The 19,191-nt window shown below is 43.3% G+C and overlaps 1 protein-coding gene across 5 annotated transcripts in view; it reads right to left on the bottom strand.

Annotated features, from left to right (window-relative positions):
- LOC147017974 (SPARC-like) overlaps positions 1–15,114 on the bottom strand; it is an 83,939-nt gene extending 68,825 nt beyond the window's left edge. Inside the window, exon 1 of one of the 5 annotated variants that reach the window (XR_015062211.1) lies at positions 14,888–15,114. Coding sequence is in view for 4 of the 5 variants with exons in the window: in XM_085897109.1 (XP_085753235.1) it covers positions 14,888–14,959 (72 nt within the window). In the remaining variant the exon portion in view is untranslated. The remainder of the gene's footprint in view (positions 1–14,887) is intronic. The other 4 variants (XM_085897109.1, XM_085897110.1, XM_085897111.1 and 1 more) reach the window with 4 other exon arrangements.
- Between the last annotated feature and the right edge of the window lie 4,077 nt (positions 15,115–19,191).

Here is a 19,191-nt window from a genome sequence, read left to right as displayed (position 1 = left end):
AGGGTGATTTTTTTTTTTAATGACGTCAAAGGTGCCCTTTTTATTGGTTCACGAAAAAATATTTTCACGGGAAAAATAAGTGACCACTATATTCGTTATTGTTGTGTGTATGTCTGTATGTCTGTATGTCTGTCTGTCCCAAGCATAGCTCCGTGGGTTTTGATCTGATCCTGACAAAATTTTGGTGGGAGGTTTATATCATGATCTAGTTGTGTTTTCCTGAGAATGGGCGTGCTGCGCCCATTATGGGCAGAGCCACGCCCAAAAAACGTTTTTAGGGAGTAGCCGATTTCAATTTGCATCTTCTCCGAGGGGTTTGTCGAATCTGGCAGGGGTTTTGGTATTTGGTTCGCCCAATGGCACCTGCATAGCCTCACGGAACTCGATTTTTCTTTTTTGTCCCAAGGTCAAGGTCACAAGGTCAAGGTCACAAGGTCACAAACTTAGAAAACTTTGAATTTTGACATAACATCATACAACTGCCCAAACTTTGAGAGCTAGGATGACAATATTTTTTATGCATAATGTTGAGGTCATTCCCCACCTAAATTCTTGAAACCCTTTTGCTCTATCTCGAACACCTTGCCCGTGTTCAATTTTGTTTTTACGCTGATTTCATCAAAGTATGGATAATCCGATGAGTGTGAAATGCCATATAGCCTATATGACATTATATTGTTCCTGGAATGTTTCAGAGGAAGTTTTGCACCAAATGTCATAATCCTTGACCTTTGACCTTCAAAGGTCACAAAGATCAAATTTTCAAAGTTGTGGGAATCGAACCGGGTTTTCGACCTTCTTCGACGAACTCACTCCAATAAGCTGTAGCACGTATCCTGCTTCCTTATTTTCATGTCCACAACATTGTTTTGTGACCTTTAAAGGTTATGCAAAAGTCAAATTTTGAATGTTGTTGAACGAAACCGGGTTTTCGACATTTTGCAGCGAATAACCTGTCACCCGGACCACATCATGTTGATAATTTTTATGACTTGGTCAAACATTATCACATTGTCTCATCCTTGACTTCTGAAACAATCTATATCATAAAATACCGCTCGTGAACCATCGTCGTCTTCAGACTTGTGACGTCTAAATTTCATTTGTAGAATGCCACATTCGATCAGTATGAAAATTTTTGAGGGTCATCTGGGGATAAAATGAACAACAACATTCAGATGTCTTCTCTGAAATGGCTGAAACGATCGAGGCAAAACTTTACACATTTGACCACCTATCCATGAAGAGCAAGAGGGTCACACATATGACATCATAGGTCACATGGTTTGGCACCCGTATTCGATTAATCCAAAAACCTATAAAAAAATACACCACTCAAAAGAAGTCTTGGCAAGGGATTGCAATCTCTGATTGCTCTTTTTATTATTTTTATTTGCAATCATTGAGGCTGTGTTTGTTTCTGTTTCGTTTTCCTGCATGGTAGCCATAATTACCACCACCACTGAAGGTAAAGGAGGTTGTGTTTTCATACTTGGCAAAAAACTTTTTTTGCTAAGTATGTTGGTCTGTCTGTTTGTCACACGATTTTTGGCCAAAGTTTTCAAGCAATCGTTCTGAATTTTTTTTTGTGTATAGGTGACTGGCAAAGGACAGCGATGCTTGATTCTGGTGAAAATCCGGATCCGAATCTGGGAATTTTCTAAGTGATTCTCCGCCATTGAGAGAGAGGGCCAAAATCGATATGTAGCACAATATCTCAAAAAGTATTGGATGGATTCATACAAAACTTGGTGGACAAATTGCGAACGCCACCAGGAATAAGTTATTCAATTTTGGTGAAGATCCGAATCCAGATCATTTTCTGATAATTATTTAATATTTAACTGATTCTTCACCATTGAGAGATGGGGCTAAAAACGATATTGCATGCTATCTCAAAAAGTTGTGGACAGGTTGGGTGTGTGAAAAGGGCTGATTCGATTTTGGTGAAAATCTGAATCCAGATCATTTTACGAGAATTATTTAATTTTTAACTGATTCTTCACCTTTGACAAATAGTGCCAAAAACGATATATAGCACAATATCTCAAAAGGTTTTGTGGACTCACACGAAACTTGGTGGACACGTTGGGTATATGACAAGGAAGAAGTGATTCAATTTTGGTGAAGATCCAATTGGATATGAGAACTGTTTAAGTGATTCTTCACCATTGAGAAATTGGACTAAAAACGCTATATAGCATGATATTTCAAAAATGTATTGGGCCCAATATGATCTCGTGGATCAGATATTATGTGACAGAGGTATGCGCTCTACCGAGTGCCTTTCTAGTTTGCACCTGCTTTTGGAAGTTTGTTGCTTAGTGGATTAAGGATCCCTTTTCTGGTTTGTTGTTTTCTTGCTCGTGTACAAATCTCATCTGATCGTATTGTTACGGCTGTGGAAATTCGCATTACACCATAAAGGGTCCTCAGGTGAGATATATCGGTAAGTTCATGTGAAGTTAGCCCAAACCCGTTGTATAGAGGGAATATATGTGATCCATTCAGGCTGCGATTCTTCAGTTAGCCGTTTATCTTTTGCTGTCATTATTTTGGACCAAACACCACCCCAACAACCAAATCGCCACCATCAACAATGCCCCCGAACAACTCCACCAAACCGCCACTACCTTCACCTCCACAACCCAACCCCGCAAGCATCGCCTCACCCGCCATTCTCTGATGACGCCCAACAACGGCCCAACCACCACGGCAAACCTCCCACCACCTTCGCCTTTCTCCTTCACAACCAGCAACCGCACCACCTGTGAACACTGAACGTCGGGCTGTCTAGGGCCCGTTTGGCGATTGGTGCCGAACGCGTCGAGCTGCGAGCGTGAATGGTAGCCTTTCCGAGGGAGAAAACGGATCGGGGGAGCTTCACGCCCCCTTTTCCTCCGTCCAATGGGCGAGCATGGGGTGGCTTGGCCCCGCCTCCAAGCGCGTGTATGTGAATTCCGTTTGGGCAGAAATTCGGATCAAAAGAGGCTCACGCCCCCTTTTTGCCCGATCAAGGGGTGGCGTGGCCCCGCCTCCAAATGCGTTTTGATCCGGAAATTTGCATACACGCCCCTCCCTCGGTCTATAAAGGCGCGCACACAGGGTGGTTCGCTCTCTTCGTCCTGGAGCTGGTCTCGTCGTTCGTCTTGGCTCGTCTCACCTGGTGGTCTGGTCTGGTCTTCTGTCGGTGCGGTCCCGAGACCCTGCTGGCGGGACAGAGCATCTGCCATTCCCCTCTCCCGACCCCGAGCATCAACGGTTTCCCCCCCTTTATCCACGCTGAGATAGTGCCGGAAACCCCGTCCGTGGCATCGAGCGGCCAACACGTGCCGGCGCGAAGCACGAGCTCACCGACCACGCTAGAGGAGCTGGGAGCTGAGGTCGCGGGAGGAGGACTCGACGTGCGCAGGGAAGTCACTAATTTTATTTTCTTTGCTTTTGGTGTATGTGTGTGTGGTGCCAGTCTGGTAAAGTAGAACTGTTTAAGTGTTGTCATAATTATATTCGGTTTTAACTCTTTCCCTGCTTCCTTTTGACTATGAATACGTACTTGTCTGTGTGTGTAATAAAGTGCTTGCTTGTTGAACTGTTTCCCGCTTTGCTTCATCTCCTTCTTTTAATTGACTCTCCATCCTGCATCACGTAAGGGGATTGATAGTGGGTTTTAAAACACCCGGTAATTAATCGGAACCGTCAAGGTCGACAATAACTCCGCTCGGTTATTCCTGTAGTACGGAACGAGCTGCTTAAGCGGTTCGTGTCCGGAGTCGACCTGAGGCGTGGTACAATTCCTCGGTACACTATGCGCACGAGTACTTAGGTAAATTGACCATTCGGCGATCGGACCCTATTCCGCGTGGGTAGAATGCGGACTGAGTTGTGGTGAGGTTAAACCCCCACCTGTGACTGGTTTCTGGCGGTAGTCCCAGGAGGGTCACGACTGAATTGTCCGTCCGGTGGGCGACGCGGTCGCGATTCGAGTTACATGGTCGATCGCACGCCGGCGGGCGCGAATTCGTAACAGTATGTTAAGCTCTTCACATACTCTGCTATTCTGACACAATGTTCTGTTCACTTGGTTAAGCTCCATCAAAGCACCTCCTCCCTCTCGCCTCGGTAAGTGCAACCTTGGTATGCATTGGTTTTTGTAGAATATATTGTAAATAGTTAGACGTTTCCTTGTTTTGGTGTCTAGATTGTTGATCTCCAATTGTGGCCAGTTTATAACTGTGCAGCTATATTGGAAGTTCATTTACTATGTGCAGCTATATTGGAACTTGCAGTGCAGCTGTGCAGCTACACTGCAACTTGATTTATTGCTTTGGTTTTGTTCAGAATTAATCTTATTCTGCGTAGGTGCACTGCTTATTATTTTACACCTTTTTTGTGTTGTCCCTGGGGACCTTCTTCTATTCCGAGTATTTGTCGGATGCTTTGTTTTCTAGTTCCTGTTTTGTTTTACTTTGATCGATTGACGTGTTGTCTATTATAATTTTTGTTTTTCCTTGCACAAATGTGCAGTTGGCACATTTGTCAACACTAAACTCCATTTGGATGTCCTCTGAGTACTGCTTTACCAGTTTCAGTTGATCTTCCAATTTCTTATCATTCGGTGTGAAGAGTTTTAGGTCGTCCATATGCAGTAGGTGTGTCACCTTTCTTGTTTCCTTTATCATATTCATGTTGCTTGTCAGATTGTATCCATGTCCTTGTTCATTGTTGAGGTTACTCAGTGGGTCCAGAGCCAGACAAAGCAGGAGGGGTTAAAGACTGTCACATTGTAAGATACCACATAGTATCTTTACTGCTGGGATTTCAATATTTCCTTCCAGGAAAGGTAGTATCAGAGTTGTGTGTCAAAGCATCATTGCTTTCTCAATCAGTGTGATGATCTGGGGGTCAATTTTGTAAACTTGCATGCATTTTATAATCCATGAATGTGAGAAACTAATGAAGGCTTTTCTTTGTAATCTATCCAGGGTATGGGCACGTTGGTTTGTCAGAGCTTGCAGTTTTCGAGGATGGTTTTGTTTAACAATAAATGATCTATTGTTCCATAGCATCTTATTTTACATCCTTTCTGCTCTGCCTCTGAAGCTCCTTGTTGAGCGAGGTGGTCATAAACTGCATCGGTGATTATACCTGATAAAGTTTGTATGTTATTGGTCTATATTTTTTTGGGAAGATGACTTTCTTTAGATTTAGGGATAAAAAGACTGTTGCCTCTGTGAACCATTCTTCGATTGGCTGTTCCCCTTGGATAAGTTTGTTAAATGCTCGAGCGTAGTGATGGCGGAGAGCATGTAGTTGCTCTCGCCAGAAGTTCGGAATTCCGTCTGGGCCTGGGCATTTGAAGTGGTGCTTTTGTGAGATGTTTTCTGATTTTTTTTTTTTCTTCATCAAAAAAATTGTCATTGGGTGCATTTCCTGCAGCTGTTGCTTTTTATTTTCTATGTGTCATATCCAGTCTGCTTCCTTGTATTATTTTCCCTCTTCAAATATGCCTTTGCAAAATTTTTAGGGGGAGTTGTCACATTTTGTTTCTGTTTCCAAAGCTCTCAGTATAACTTTTTTGGGTTGTTTTCAAACTGTTGATTTTGATTTCTTATACTGTTGGTGTCGTCCTGGTTTTTTATTTTCCCTGCTATCTGGTGTATTTGGAGTTTATGAGGGGCAGCTAATGGGTCTAGCTCTAGTGACTCTAGTCCATTGTTTCCTTTGTTGGATTTATTTTTTATTTGTCTGATTCTTTTCATGAGCTTTGGATTTCTGTTTCCCGTCTTGAATTGCTCTATTTGACCCGTTTCCACTCTCAGTCAGTCTCTCTGCTTCTCAAGTCTCTGGTTCCAAGCTGGTATTTGTTTCTGGTCAAATAATTATCAGATCGATATTTTTTTGTCGTTGTTTGCCTGTTATTTTCTCTTGGACATACAGTGCTGCTGCAAAACTCACATCATTAATTTCTCTTAGATGAGGTGATTTTGGGAGCATTTTAGAGACTTCTTGGTTTACTCTCCTGACTTGTGTCTTCAGATGTTTATTGTTGTTTATTCGATGAAGATGTGGTCTTTGCTCGGGTGATATTAATTTAATTTCCTCTATTTTATTCGCCAGCTCATCTTCTCACCCATGCTGTTCATTGGCAATCTCGTCTTCCTCTTCTTCATTCCTTTGTCCATTATTTTGCTCCTCATTGTAATCTATCCTTTTTGCTATTATTTGATTTGTTTGTAAAGGTGCTATTTGATCTGAGTTAGTAACTTGAAGTTGATATTTTTCTTGGGGTGCTGCTGCACCATTTCCTTTTGTACTGTTGTGGAGTTTTCTGTTTTGTTTCTTGATTCAATTCTCCACTCTTTTTCCCAATTTCTGTTTCTGTTGTTGTGATTAAATTTGAAATCTCATCTGTTTAACTCATCCGTGGTAAATAAACCATGATGGATTGTAATCTAATCAATACCTAAACAGTATGAGCAACAAGACAAGACAACATGCGAACAGATAAGTGGTAAAGATGTTGTGTGAAAATGAATGGGTTGTGATGGAAAAATAAACAAAAACATGAGGTTAGGGATGGGATATCATTGTGATGCAAAACAAATTTAAGGCCATTGGTGGATAATTAATCATGTCTTGTCTCGTGTGCATCTTGTCCCAGGAAATACAGTTAGAACTATCCACCCCTGATGTGTTTGTGCAGAAGTGGGCCAAAAACCTTCAGCAATCCCTGTCTACTTGTGGCTCAGTTCGGGGTCACACCCAAAATGTTGACACTGTTCCATAAGGAAACATGGCCAACCCTTAGCCCATGTTTGGTGATGACAAATGTTCCAGAATGGTTGTATTAGAAGGCTTTGCAGTGTTCATTGATGCTTTGGCCCAAGGTCCTTCCTGTCTCTCCCACATATTCAGCACACAGACACAGGGACCTGTGGAAACCACTCCTTCCCAGTCATTATTGGGCAGCTTATGTTTGACCTTGCTCGTTGCCTGTTTGATGGTGCATACATGTTTGAAAGTCGCCCGAACTCTTGCCAATCTCAGCACTCAGCCAATTCATCGTGACACTTCTAGCGCAAAAGGCAACTGGTAAAACGTTTTGCTTGTTCCTGTAATCTGATCAAAATGCTTTTGATGTCCCTCACCCCTCTCCTCTTGGTGTGACTTTTACTATTGTATCTCATTGGTGGAGGATTTTGAATGCTCCACACAATCATTCTCAGGTTTTGACATTTAAGCTTAGTTTCCCTTGTCACAGTATTGATGTGTCTCCATTATATTAAAAACAAGTTTACAAGTGCAATTGATGTCATCAACTAATTCAATGATCTCAACTTTAGAAAGTTGCAAGGCCAGTTGTACAACACGGAGTAGAATAGTATGGAAGTACAAAGTTAACGTTAATGATCATCTCGAAAACTGTGAAAACTAGAAAGAGCAATCAGTTTGCAAACCCTCACCAGGAGTTGTTTTGTGTGATGTATTTTGTGTTCTGGTGTATTACGTAATTAATACGTTCCAATGAGTAAAGAAGACTGACTCACGTTCCAATTGTACGTAATTAAGCCTCCCCATATAGCATATAGGATGCCTATTGTTGGCTAAGGTGGCTGGCTTAAGATATTAGGGTCTTGAGTTTGAGCCTCTGTTTTTCCATTGAAATAACACCAGGTGGGTTGACTCAGCCTGTCATCGTTCCAAAGTTGGCAAAATGAGTACCAGCTTACTGGGGTAATAAGCCATTCAAGTATCCTGTGTCAGAGTGGCGACCCATCCAGGATTTTACTCATTAGCCGATTAAACTGCCTCGGCAGCCCTGTGCATCTCACGAGGTGAAAGGAATGGTTATACAGCATTGGGGAAGGCTTGTTGTTGTTGTTGTTGTTGTTGTTGTTCTAGGGTTTCTTCCTACATTTGGTGCCCCCAATTTTAATGGTACTGCAAAATTTCTTAGACCCCCCCCTCCCATCCACAAAGCTGCCTCCTTCCACTGCCCTCTCACCTCCATCTCTTCACTCCAAATCCTCAAATCCTCAACTGCCTTCTTTCCCCTCTCTTGCTCCCCCTCTCCCCCAGCACCACAGAGCCTTTTCTCCTCCTCATTCGGCCCCTCCCCTAGCTATTCTGCAATCCCCCATACTCTTTCCTTACCTCCGCCCCTCGTCCCTTGTCCTACCCTCCTCCCTCTCCCCCCCCCCACCCACTGCAACCAAAGCCTCCTCCCCTACCTCTTCATTAAAAGTGTGGACCTCAAATATCCGGGGTCTTTGCTCAAACCTTTTAGATCTTTCCATACAGGTTGCCACTGACAAAGCAGACTTAATCTGCCTAACAGAAACTTTCCTCCTCCAAGATGTGTCTGACTCCGAAGTATCTCTCGCTGCTTACTCCCTCCTCCGGTTTGACAGAACTGAGCCTCGTCCTGGTGGAGGAGTTGCTCTCTTCATCAAAGACTATTCCTCACTCTCCATGCACTGCCCTCACTCCCCCACACCCCCAGGAATACCTCTGACTACGGCTTCCCTCCACTCCCACCTCATGTTTATATGTGTACTGTACCGTCCAACCTAACAGTGATGACTCCATCTTCACCTCACTATCCCAAAACATGGACCAACTTCTATCATCTCATCCAAACTCTCTCTTCCTCAAATGTGGCGACTTCAATTGTCATCATGCCAGTTGGCTAGGTCTTGGTACCTCTCTCACCTGTCATGGCACCTCAGCAAAAGCTTTCTGCGACTCATTGGGACTGATGCAATCGGTCAACTTCCTGACCCGGATCTCAACCAATGGTACTCCATCTCTTCTGGATCTGATTTTGACAAATTTCCCTGACAATATCTGCTGCTCTTCCTCTGATCCAATTGGTTCTTCTGACCACGTCATTGTCAAAGTGGACATCTCTCTGGCTATTATCAGAGAACCACCTCACCGCCAACGAGTCTGGCATTTCAGTCAAGCCGACTGGCAGGGTCTCCTAGCAGCCATCAAACTTATAGACTGGTCTCCTATCGCTACTTTCTCCAACATCAACTCATCCTGGGAATTCTTTCAAAGAAACTTGCTCTCCCTCATGCACAGATTTATCCCCTCTCGTCTTCAGTTGTCCTACCCTTCCTCCCACCCTTGGTTTACTGAAGCTTGTGGCGAGGCAGTTGTCCTGAAACAACTTGCCTTTGCCTCATGGAAAGCAAACCCAACTGAGGGCAATCTCAGTTCCTTCCACAAAGCTCGGAACACGTGTGTATCTACCCTTAGGAGAGCCAGAAAACAACATCTTTCTCCTCTCAAGTCTGAACTCTCAAACCTCTCTCCCTCCTCAAAATCCTGGTGGCATCTAATCAAATCTGTTTCTGGTGTATGTTCCCCCTCCATCCCCTCCCTTACCTCAAATGGCCACACTGCTGATACCGCACCTGAAAAAGCTGAATGTCTAAACTCGGTGTTTGCAGCTAAATCTTGTGTCCAAAACCCATCACTTTCTCTACCCACCTTACCCAGTCACACCCAACTATCCCTGGACTCTGTGTCCTTTTCTCCTGACGAGGTGGAGAACTTGCTGTCAAACCTCGACTCAGATTCTCCAACCGGTCCAGACAGCATCAACCCACGTGTCCTCAAAACCTTCTCTTCTGCTCTTGCTCACCCTCTCTCTGTTCTATTCACTCTCTCATTTGCTCAAGGCCATCTGCCATCTGCTTGGAAATCAGCAAACATCACTGCCCTGCATAAAAAGGTGCAAAAATAGATGCCTGCAACTACAGACCAATCAGCCTTCTCCCAATCATCAGCAAGGTTATGGAATCCATCATCGCTTCAGACATTAAATCCTTCCTCTTCTCCAATGGCTTGATTTCCGATCAACAATTTGGTTTCAGACCAGGTCACTCTACCATGGATATGTTGCTTCTGCTCTCCCAACAATGGACGGAGGTCCTCAATGCCAGATAGGAAATCTGAGCCGTATCCCTGGATATATCACGTGCTTTTGACATGGTCCGGCACCCGCCCTGCTCACCAAACTCTCTTCATATGGTATCCAAGGCCATCTCCACTGATGGCTCGCAGACTTCCTCTCCTGTCACAGTCAACGTGTGGCCCTAAATGGAGTTCCTTCATCCCCTCTTCCTGTCCAGGCTGGAGTTCCTCAAGGCAGTGTTCTTGGCCCTGTTCTTTTTCTCGTTTTCATCAATGATCTCTCCGACTCTGGAAAATCCTCAATATCTCTTTGCTGATGACTCCACCCTCTGCCGTACTATCGGTCATCCCTCGGACCGGCAAGCAGCAGCTTCTTCGCTCACTGCAGATATGGATAAAATCACAAACTGGTCCAACACGTGGAACATGTCTTTCAATCCGGACAAATCTCACACTCACTAAGTCTCTTCAACAGGACCATTCAGAACCCCCCCCCCCCATCCACTTTCTCAACAATCCTCTGGAAGAAGTCCTTTCTTTCAAGCTTCTGGGTCTCACTATCAGCCATCACCTTTCCTGGGAAAGCCACATTTCAAACCTCGCCTCCAAAGCCAATCGCCGACTGGGAATCCTCCGTCGTGCAAAGTCCTTCTTTGACCCACCTGAGCTCCTGACCACTTACAAAGCTTTTGTCCACAGCCTGATGGAGTAATGCTCTCCCCTCTGGGCTGGTGCTCCTGCCTCCCACCTTTCTTGGCTTCACGTTGTCGAAACCAAGGCATTTTGAATCATTGGCATCTCCTGCAATGAGGCTGAGTCTTTGGGCCTCTCACTCTCTCTCACCGCAGGCTGGTTGGTGGTCTTTCTGTCTTCTACCGTCTCCTCTTCAGCCTCGCCCCCCCCTGCTCTCTCTGCGATTTGTCCCCACCACATTTCCACAGGGTGCTCAAGGTCCGCCAACAACCCCCTTCTGATAAAACTACCAAAATCATGAATCACTGCTCACCTTCACTCTTTAATTCCTCTTTTTCCCCGCCTTTGGAATAAACCCCCTCACTCTATTCATTCCCATTCTTCCCTCCAGGCCTTCAAAACAGCTGTTCACCACCACCTCTTATCATCCCCCATCCAAATCCTCGATCTTTTCTACCCCCGATAATCCACCCAAGTCCACTTCCTTCATATTCCCTGCTTTCCTTCCTGAAAGTCCCTGTAATGTCCATCTTGTATTCCCCATGTTCTCCGTCCCATCCCTCTCCCTTCCACAGATCTCCTAATGTCTATGTTCCCCACTGTTTTGTCCTTCCCACTCCCTCCCCTCTTGTCTCATGCCCCCTTGCTGTATATTGTATGTTTGCTCTCACATGAGCCTCGACAAGGTATACAAAAAAAGAACAAAAAACAAACAAACAAACTGTTTTTCCAAGATGGATCTTCCAGGCATGTACACCAAAGCTTGAATGGTCCGTGTGTTTGTTTGTTTTGTTTGATAACTCCTCAATGTGTTTTGCCGATCTTGGCATGTATATGCATGGTTCTCTGATCATATCCTAAAGGGGTCGATGTCGTGATATTGTGTGTTTTCAAGATGAAGGTTCAACCTATGATTAATAATCAAGATGATGTGATGCACAGCTGCCATGCCCTGCCATTTATAACCAGCCATGGCATTGCAGCTAATGCCTTCTATGTCTCTGTGGGTTTGATCCAATATCTGAAATTTCCAACCCAGATTTCTGGAAATGGTACGTCCTCCCTCTTGGATCTGGTTATGACCAACTTTCCATCCAATTTATTTTGTTCCTCTAATGGCCTTCTTCACTCCTCTGACCATGATCTTGTCAAAGCCAAAACCTCTCTGGTTTTTATAAGGGAGCAATTTCAACATTGCAGAATATGGTTTTCACACAGGCCAACTGTTCATGAGTGCAACCTGCCCTCTCACAAAAATTAGGATGCTATTTCCACAGCATGTGATATTGCTTCTGCCTGAGAATACTTTCAAAACAGCACACTTTCTCTCATGTACCAATTTAACCCATCCCATCTATGGCTATCATATCCATCCTCTTGGGGTTGCTAAACTGAATTATTTGGCAGGGGGTGGAGGGCGGGGTAGTTGCATTGAAGCAGCTTTATTTTTCAACATGGAATGCAAACCTAACTGAGGGTAACTTTCGGTCACCCCTTAAGCCTCGTAACAAGTGTGTGTCCATCCTATGGCAATCTAGATGACAACATCTTGTAAATCTCAAGGCTGAACTCACCAACCAGTCTCCTTCCTCAAAATCATGGTGGCACCTTCTTAAGCCCTCCAAATGTCATGTCCCCAATCCGTCCGGTTATTTCTCCACATCATGCCTCCTCGTATTCACTGTCTCTGAATTTTGTGTCCTCACCCGAAAAGGTTGGAAACATTGTCCAGCCTTGACCCTGCTTCAGCGATAGGTCCAGATAGAATCATTGCCCTTGTTCCCAAATCCTGCTCGACTTTGCTTGATTCTTCTTTGTCTGCTCTATTCAGCCTGTTCTTCTTTGACAGTCTCCTCTCTGCCTGAAAGAAGGCAAAACAGCACTTCCATCCACAAGAATGGTTCAAAAATGATCTCATCAAATACAGACCAGGAAGCTTGATTTCAATTATAAGCAAAGCAATGGAATCCATCATTGCTTCACCATTGTCAAAAGCTTCACCATTATCATCATTGCCAGTCCATTGTCAAAAGAGCCTGATCTCTGACCATCTGTTTGAAGTCTGTCCCAGATACTCAAAACTGGACATGCTGCTGCTCTTCTCACAGGAATGATTGGAAGCCCTAAATCTCAAACAAGAGGGCAAGACCACTTACCTGGACATAGCTCGGGTATCTGACAGAGTCTGGGGTCCTGCTTGGTTTGCCAAACTCTCTGTGACAGAGGAGGCCACCTTCATCCTGGATTTCTGACTTCCTCCACTCACACAGTCAGTGTGTTGCTATCAATGAAATGTTGTTGAATTGAATCCATGTTGAAGGCTGTAACGCAACAAAATGTGAAAAAGTCGAGGGGTGTGACTACTTTCTGAATGCACTGTATATCAATGACCTCTCCAATGCTCAAGAAAACCTTCTCTTCCTTTTTTTTTTGGAAAACTCCATATTGAGACATAAAGTACCCCATCCCATTGGTCCGTCGTCATCAGCTGCTTCATTCCCACCTGATCAGTAAATGATTAGATGGTGGGTTGATAAATACTACATGATAAATGCAACAATCCTGGAAAATCTCAGTCTAACCCTGTCACACCAGAATGATCATAAAACAAATGCACCTATCTATTTTCATGGTCAGCCACTGAAAGAAGTTCAGTTTCTTGAACTTATTGTCCTCTCCTTCAGCCATGGTCTTTCCTTGAATGCCCATATGGAAAAGTGGTGGTGCCCCAATTCCTGTATCATATGCATATAAACCTCTCAGCATTACTGGGATCCCTGGTGATGAGGCTAAAGCACAAGTTCTGCTGCTTTTCACATCGCAGGAAGATTAGTGGCCTCTGTTTTTTTTTTTTTTTACAGCGTCTCTTATGGTTTAGCACCCTCTGCATTCTCAGCCGTCTAACCCTCTAGCCCTCCTCACCAATACCAAGATATTGGTGTTCTTTTTGTATCCCACTCCTGGTGACTCTTCTTAAATCCAGGCTGACAGCATACTTCAACTATTTTGTTACTTGCTTTCACCAAACATGTAACCAACTTCTAGAGGCTGTTGTATCCCATTCTTCAACTACTAACTTGAAGATCGCAATGTTTCCTCACATCCTCTTTCTCCTCTTTTCCTGTTTTTCATCCCTTCGCTTATTGTGTCGAATAGTTGGCCCACTGCCCGACTCTCAGTTCATACACTACGTCAGTGCTCTGAAATCAACCTTAAAAAAATATTTGTAGAAATTGTTTCTCAGTATAGAATATTAATTGATCAACGTTGAATGAACGAAAGCTCCTTAATATCAGCAAGGTACAAAAGCAAAGGCAACTTATTAATGGGATGAAAATGGCCATTACTCGTACATCCCCCTTCTGTTTTAAAGCGACAAAAATGAGCCGTGTAATATCGAACGTATAGCTCATGATCCTGGGATACCAAATTAAAATCCCATGCACTTTTTAGATTTGTCAATTCTCTCTGAATAAATTTGACTTCATTCAATTAAAATTGCACTGTACAAATGTTCTTACCCCTTATAAAGCTGCTGTATGCTTGATCTCATTTTCAGATATTATGGAATTGCTAAAGGCTTAGGTTATTCCAGAACAGGACAACATTGCAGCATGCATGATCTGTAAAATAATCGATGGTATTCTGATTATTCAGTTGTGAAAATCTTTCTGAATGGACATTAGCTTGGGAGAATATACAATAGAAATCGACATAACCTTCTACACTATACTTGGTGCCAAAGTGACAGCAGCAGGACAAATGGCTTTGTGCCAAAGTGACAGCTGCAGGATAAATGGCTTGTGATCGTGACTTTATTGTCTGTAGAAAGACTTGAACAATTTTTTTAAAAATTCTACAAGTGAAAGGGCCTCGTTTTCTTCAATTTTGTCATGCATTTATTTTCCTTCAATATCAGACTGAAGGACAAGGGCATTATCACACAATGGAGAAAAAAAAAACACTTCAATCAATTCAAAGTGTTACGAGGAGAAAGCTTTGGACTCACTCAAAGCCAGTCTTTCATTCTGTTGTTGTATATGCATCTCAATTTACACTCGACTGTAGAAAAAATGTAACTTTTAATGTATAGAAACTTACTCTTACAGATGTACCTCATCAAATATTCTACCAACTTAGAAGATTAATATATGGTTCAATTAAATTCCTCCACTTGATAACATATAAATTGCAAACCTTGAGACGTGAACAATGATTCCTTAAGACCAGGTTGTAGCCCCACTATGAAACTAGGAAAGGAAAATCATACCGGCGGTGCGATGACTGTTTTCGTTGATAGCAATAACAGGAACAAATACCACATTGTGCTGTTGGACTTCATCAAATTCTGATTGTTTCTTCAGTTGTTCTTTGAAAAAAAAAATCCTCCCTCTCTGCTTCTCTCTCTTCAGTCTCTGAACACTTATTGAGCTTGGCTTCTGCAAACAATTGTACTATCTATTTTTATTATGTGTGTCTCTTTCTGTCTCTCTTTTTATGCTTCGACTTCCAGAGCTGGCGGGTGACTGAAAAGAACAGGTGGACATTCATGAGGGTGAGTCTCACCTTCCAAATAACTGCTTCCTTCTCCCATTTGAGACACAATACAAGAAGTAAAGTGGTGTTATGTTTATGCACACATTGCCAGTTATTGGCACTGTCTTTAACCTAACTTCGGTTTGAATCATGACTGTGAGGATTTACAGTTAGGAGCGACCATAAAAAAGACCCAACTTTTAGAGAGAGTAGCATACGGTGCAGCTGGAAAAGCATCCATTCACCTGTGGCATAAATATTATGTGCTCATGATCAACAGGTTCAGTTTGAGGATTCGTCCGACTGGGACCAGACGTGTTTTGGTGCGTCAGAAACAAATGTTTTTCACATCTGACCACACCCTGCCTGTTGATGAGGACTATGGATAGCTAGCTACCTGTTCAGATTTATTTTTTTGGGAATTTTTTTTCCTGTCCCCTTTTTATTACGGTACTCCCCGATGGTGTGTGTACTTTGGCTGCCTTTGGGTGTTGAAACGTATATAAACAGATTGAGTGTCATCACAGCAGTTTCTGCATGACATGTTAACAACATGTCGTCTACCACACAAACACATTTCTGCTGTCTTGCTGTTCTCCAGTCAGAAGGTTTGCAGTCAGGAATAATAAATTTAACGTAACAAGCACACTGAGCCAAGATGTGCCACATGGATGCCATCCGAGCTTGGAGGTGATGTGTCAGCATAATTTATGCGCATGACGTCAATATGGCCCTTCTGACCTGATAAATGCATCATGGAATAACGTGCTTAAATCCTCGGTCTTTAAAATAGACCCGAGTATGTGCTGCTGAAGCTATCCGGGCAGGAAGGGAAGCGGTACGCACACGCTCATGGTGTTTAATGCCATGATGCATTTATGGGGTTGGAAGCCCCATATTTTGGTTTATTGTTGCAACCGACTGTAATCCCTCCTCCTGTTTGGTGTGGCAGTAAAGCAGAGGTAATGCTCCTGTGTGGCAGATGAACATTACTGCTCACAGGTCACTCAATTTCGGCTGTTATGGGATGTGAACTGTACTTTTTTTTTACCAAGCTGGGAAGTTAACACCATAATATCTATCTATCTATCGTGTGTGTGTGTGTGTGTGTGTGTGTGTGTGTGTGTGTGTGTGTGTGTGTGTGTGTGTGTGTGTGTGTGTGTGTGTGTGTGTGTGTGTGTCCTCCACAACTCCAAAACCATGAAACTTATTGACGTGGAACTTTGCATGCATACAAAGAAAACTCCACAATGTAGTGCGTGAATGAAAATTGGGTGTTTGGGTTAATTTATACGCCCATTATGAAGATTATTAACAGCCTTATTTAATTATCCTTTGGCAAAGCATCATCCTTGGTCAGCCCTCCGTCAGCTTGCTGGGATCTTAATTCGCCATTTTGTTTGGCCTATTCAAACATGCCTTGAATTGGAAACATTATCTACTCTCATGGACTAATTAAAATATGTAATTGAAATATATCTGTTTGGGAATCGGATCTCATGGATTAAATAAGTGTCAAAATCTGGAGTGAAATCTGAATATTTCAACAAATTAGCAATTTTTATAACTAATTGCATTTGTTTAAGAAAAGTATTTTGATTATTATTATTTTTTTTTTGAGGAATGTGCAGAAAGTGTAACTTCATTGAGCGCAACACCGTGCTCCGTAACTGGTTTTACAAGCCATGGCGATACAGTCCACAGGAGTACTTTTTTCGGCAATTACATATGCAGTTTTTCTTTTCCCCATTGTGTGTGATCTGCTTTCATGACAGAATATTAAAATAAATATACTAATAGCTAGCAATATATTAATAGACGGCAGTTGCTGAAAATGAGGAAGTATGTAGACAGGACACATGGACATGGAACAAATGGGTACAAATAACTCTGTGGGGTGTGTGCTGGCTGCATGCTTGGTTACATGTTTGTGGTGCGTGGGTTTTGCGGGCGCACTATCTGAACTCTAACTCAAACTCACACCTGGGCCTGTGGGGCATGGCTCTGTGGAGAAGGTTATGTGGCCATCACGTGAACCATATGTTACTGCATGTGGGGAGCAGACATGCTGCGCCACCAAAGCCACGTGGGATATGCCACTGTGCAGTGCGGGTGAGGGGAAATCTGTGCATGTATGCGATTGAAGGGATGAGCATATCGCTGGTGCACATGCATGGTGAGCATGGACTGTGACGAGGTTGGAGAATGCATAGAGTAAGGGGTGGGGGGGCATGCATGCAGGCAGGCCTTTGCCAGGTAGATAGCATGGGTTTAAATTTTTAAAAGCTCCTGCGAAGTTAGAAATAGAGTACAGCGGTTAAAAAGAAAACGTTTCTGTTTGGGCGTGTTTCATCGCACCAGTACCGCCCTGGTATGCTGCCGACCCTACCATTGTGCTGCTTTCCCTAACTCTCCGCTCAAACTTTCTTCCTTTGGTCTTATACTGACTGCCTTTCCCTTGTACTGCCTTAAATTCCCTCCCATCATGCTGCCTTCCGCTCCCCTCACACTGATTTCCATCCCCCTCCCCTCATGCTGCCTTCCATTCCACTTCCACTGACTCCCCTCCCCTGCTGCTGCCTTCCCTCCCCCTCCCCCCCCCTTCCTTATCTTGCCCTTATGCTGCTTCCATTCCCCTCATGCTGTCTTCCCCTCCCCTCATTCTGCCTTTCCTTTCCCTCATTCTGTCTGCCCTTCCTCTCATTCTGCCTTCAGTTCCCCTCATTCTGCCTTCAATTCCCCTCATGCTACCTTTCCTTCCCCTCATGCTACCTTTCCTTCCCCTCCTGCTACCTTTTCTTCCCTTCATACTACCTTCCCTTTTTCTCATACTGCCTTCCCATTCCCTTTCCTCACGCTGCCTTCCCCTGTTCTCATGCGACTTCCCCCCCCACCCCCTCATACTGCTTTCCCCAATTTTGTTTGAAGGTAATAAATTTATTATTTAATTATACCCTTTAACAAGGTGCATCCTCGGTCACCTTGCTCTCCTCACTGTGGTCTTAATTCACCATTTTTTTTGGCCAGCTCAACAATGCCTTGATTTGGAACAGGCCTCAACAATTTCTTAACTATAAAGTTTTTTTTTCTTTTTCACTTTCCTCACTCATAATATTGTATGCCTGATCTTCATTCCTAGGAATCACAAGATACATCACAATGCTTCGAAACGACTGGAGACACCAGCGTTCGTGGCTTTATTTCATTTCCCCACATACCATAACTTCTAGAATCTCTTAATCTCAGCCAAATTTTAAACTTCTTCATGGACTTCAACAGTAGTTCTGACTGCTTAAAAAAAAAATGTGTTCCTTTGTCCAATTTGGACATCACTTGACATTCCGAGCGTCTCTGTGTACATCGTGTTTATATGACCAATCGGAGATTGCTAACCACTTCCAAGCTAGACATTCCCTATCAGCCGTTTTGGTGGAGTGTTTTATTGAGTGCTTAAACCACTTGGCAAGCACTCTACAATATTTGCACTGTCACTGAATATTTCGATCGACTTGAACAAAGTTCAGGGGCCACTCACCTGCATTTGACACTGCGTTGTCATGCTGTGCGTTGTGCAGAGGCTGGCTTGCAGAAAATGTGCAATTTTATGTTACACCGCGTTTCCTCCTTTTGTACAATCTTCTTTCATTTTATAACCCATCACGTCGACATAGATAGATACATATAAAAAAACCTGAACATTTAGTTTTTAAAGGTTTCTTCAACCGTTTTGTTGGAGTGCTTGCTTGAGTGGTTAAGCCACTTGACGAGCACTCTTAAAGCTTCAATTGTGATACCGCATCACATTTCTCAATAGGGACTTTTCCGGAGTTAGGAAGGCAAAATAAATGAAATGATACCAATGAATAAACAAGAAGGGCACTCGGTAGAGCGCATACCTCCACCACACAATGCCTGATTCACAAGAACATATTTGGACCAATACATTTTTCAAATATCATGCTAAATAGTTTTGGCCCTATCTCTCCATGGTGAAGAATCACTTTAAAATTAAATTATTATCATATCCGGATCCGCATT

The sequence above is a fragment of the Eptatretus burgeri genome, chromosome 10 (genome assembly GCF_056783735.1).
Source record: "Eptatretus burgeri isolate ZD-2024b chromosome 10, Ebu_testis_v1, whole genome shotgun sequence".
Classification (NCBI taxonomy): Eukaryota; Metazoa; Chordata; class Myxini; order Myxiniformes; family Myxinidae; genus Eptatretus; species Eptatretus burgeri.
Note: the sequence above shows the minus strand (reverse complement) of the source record. Positions and strands in the feature narration are given on the sequence as shown.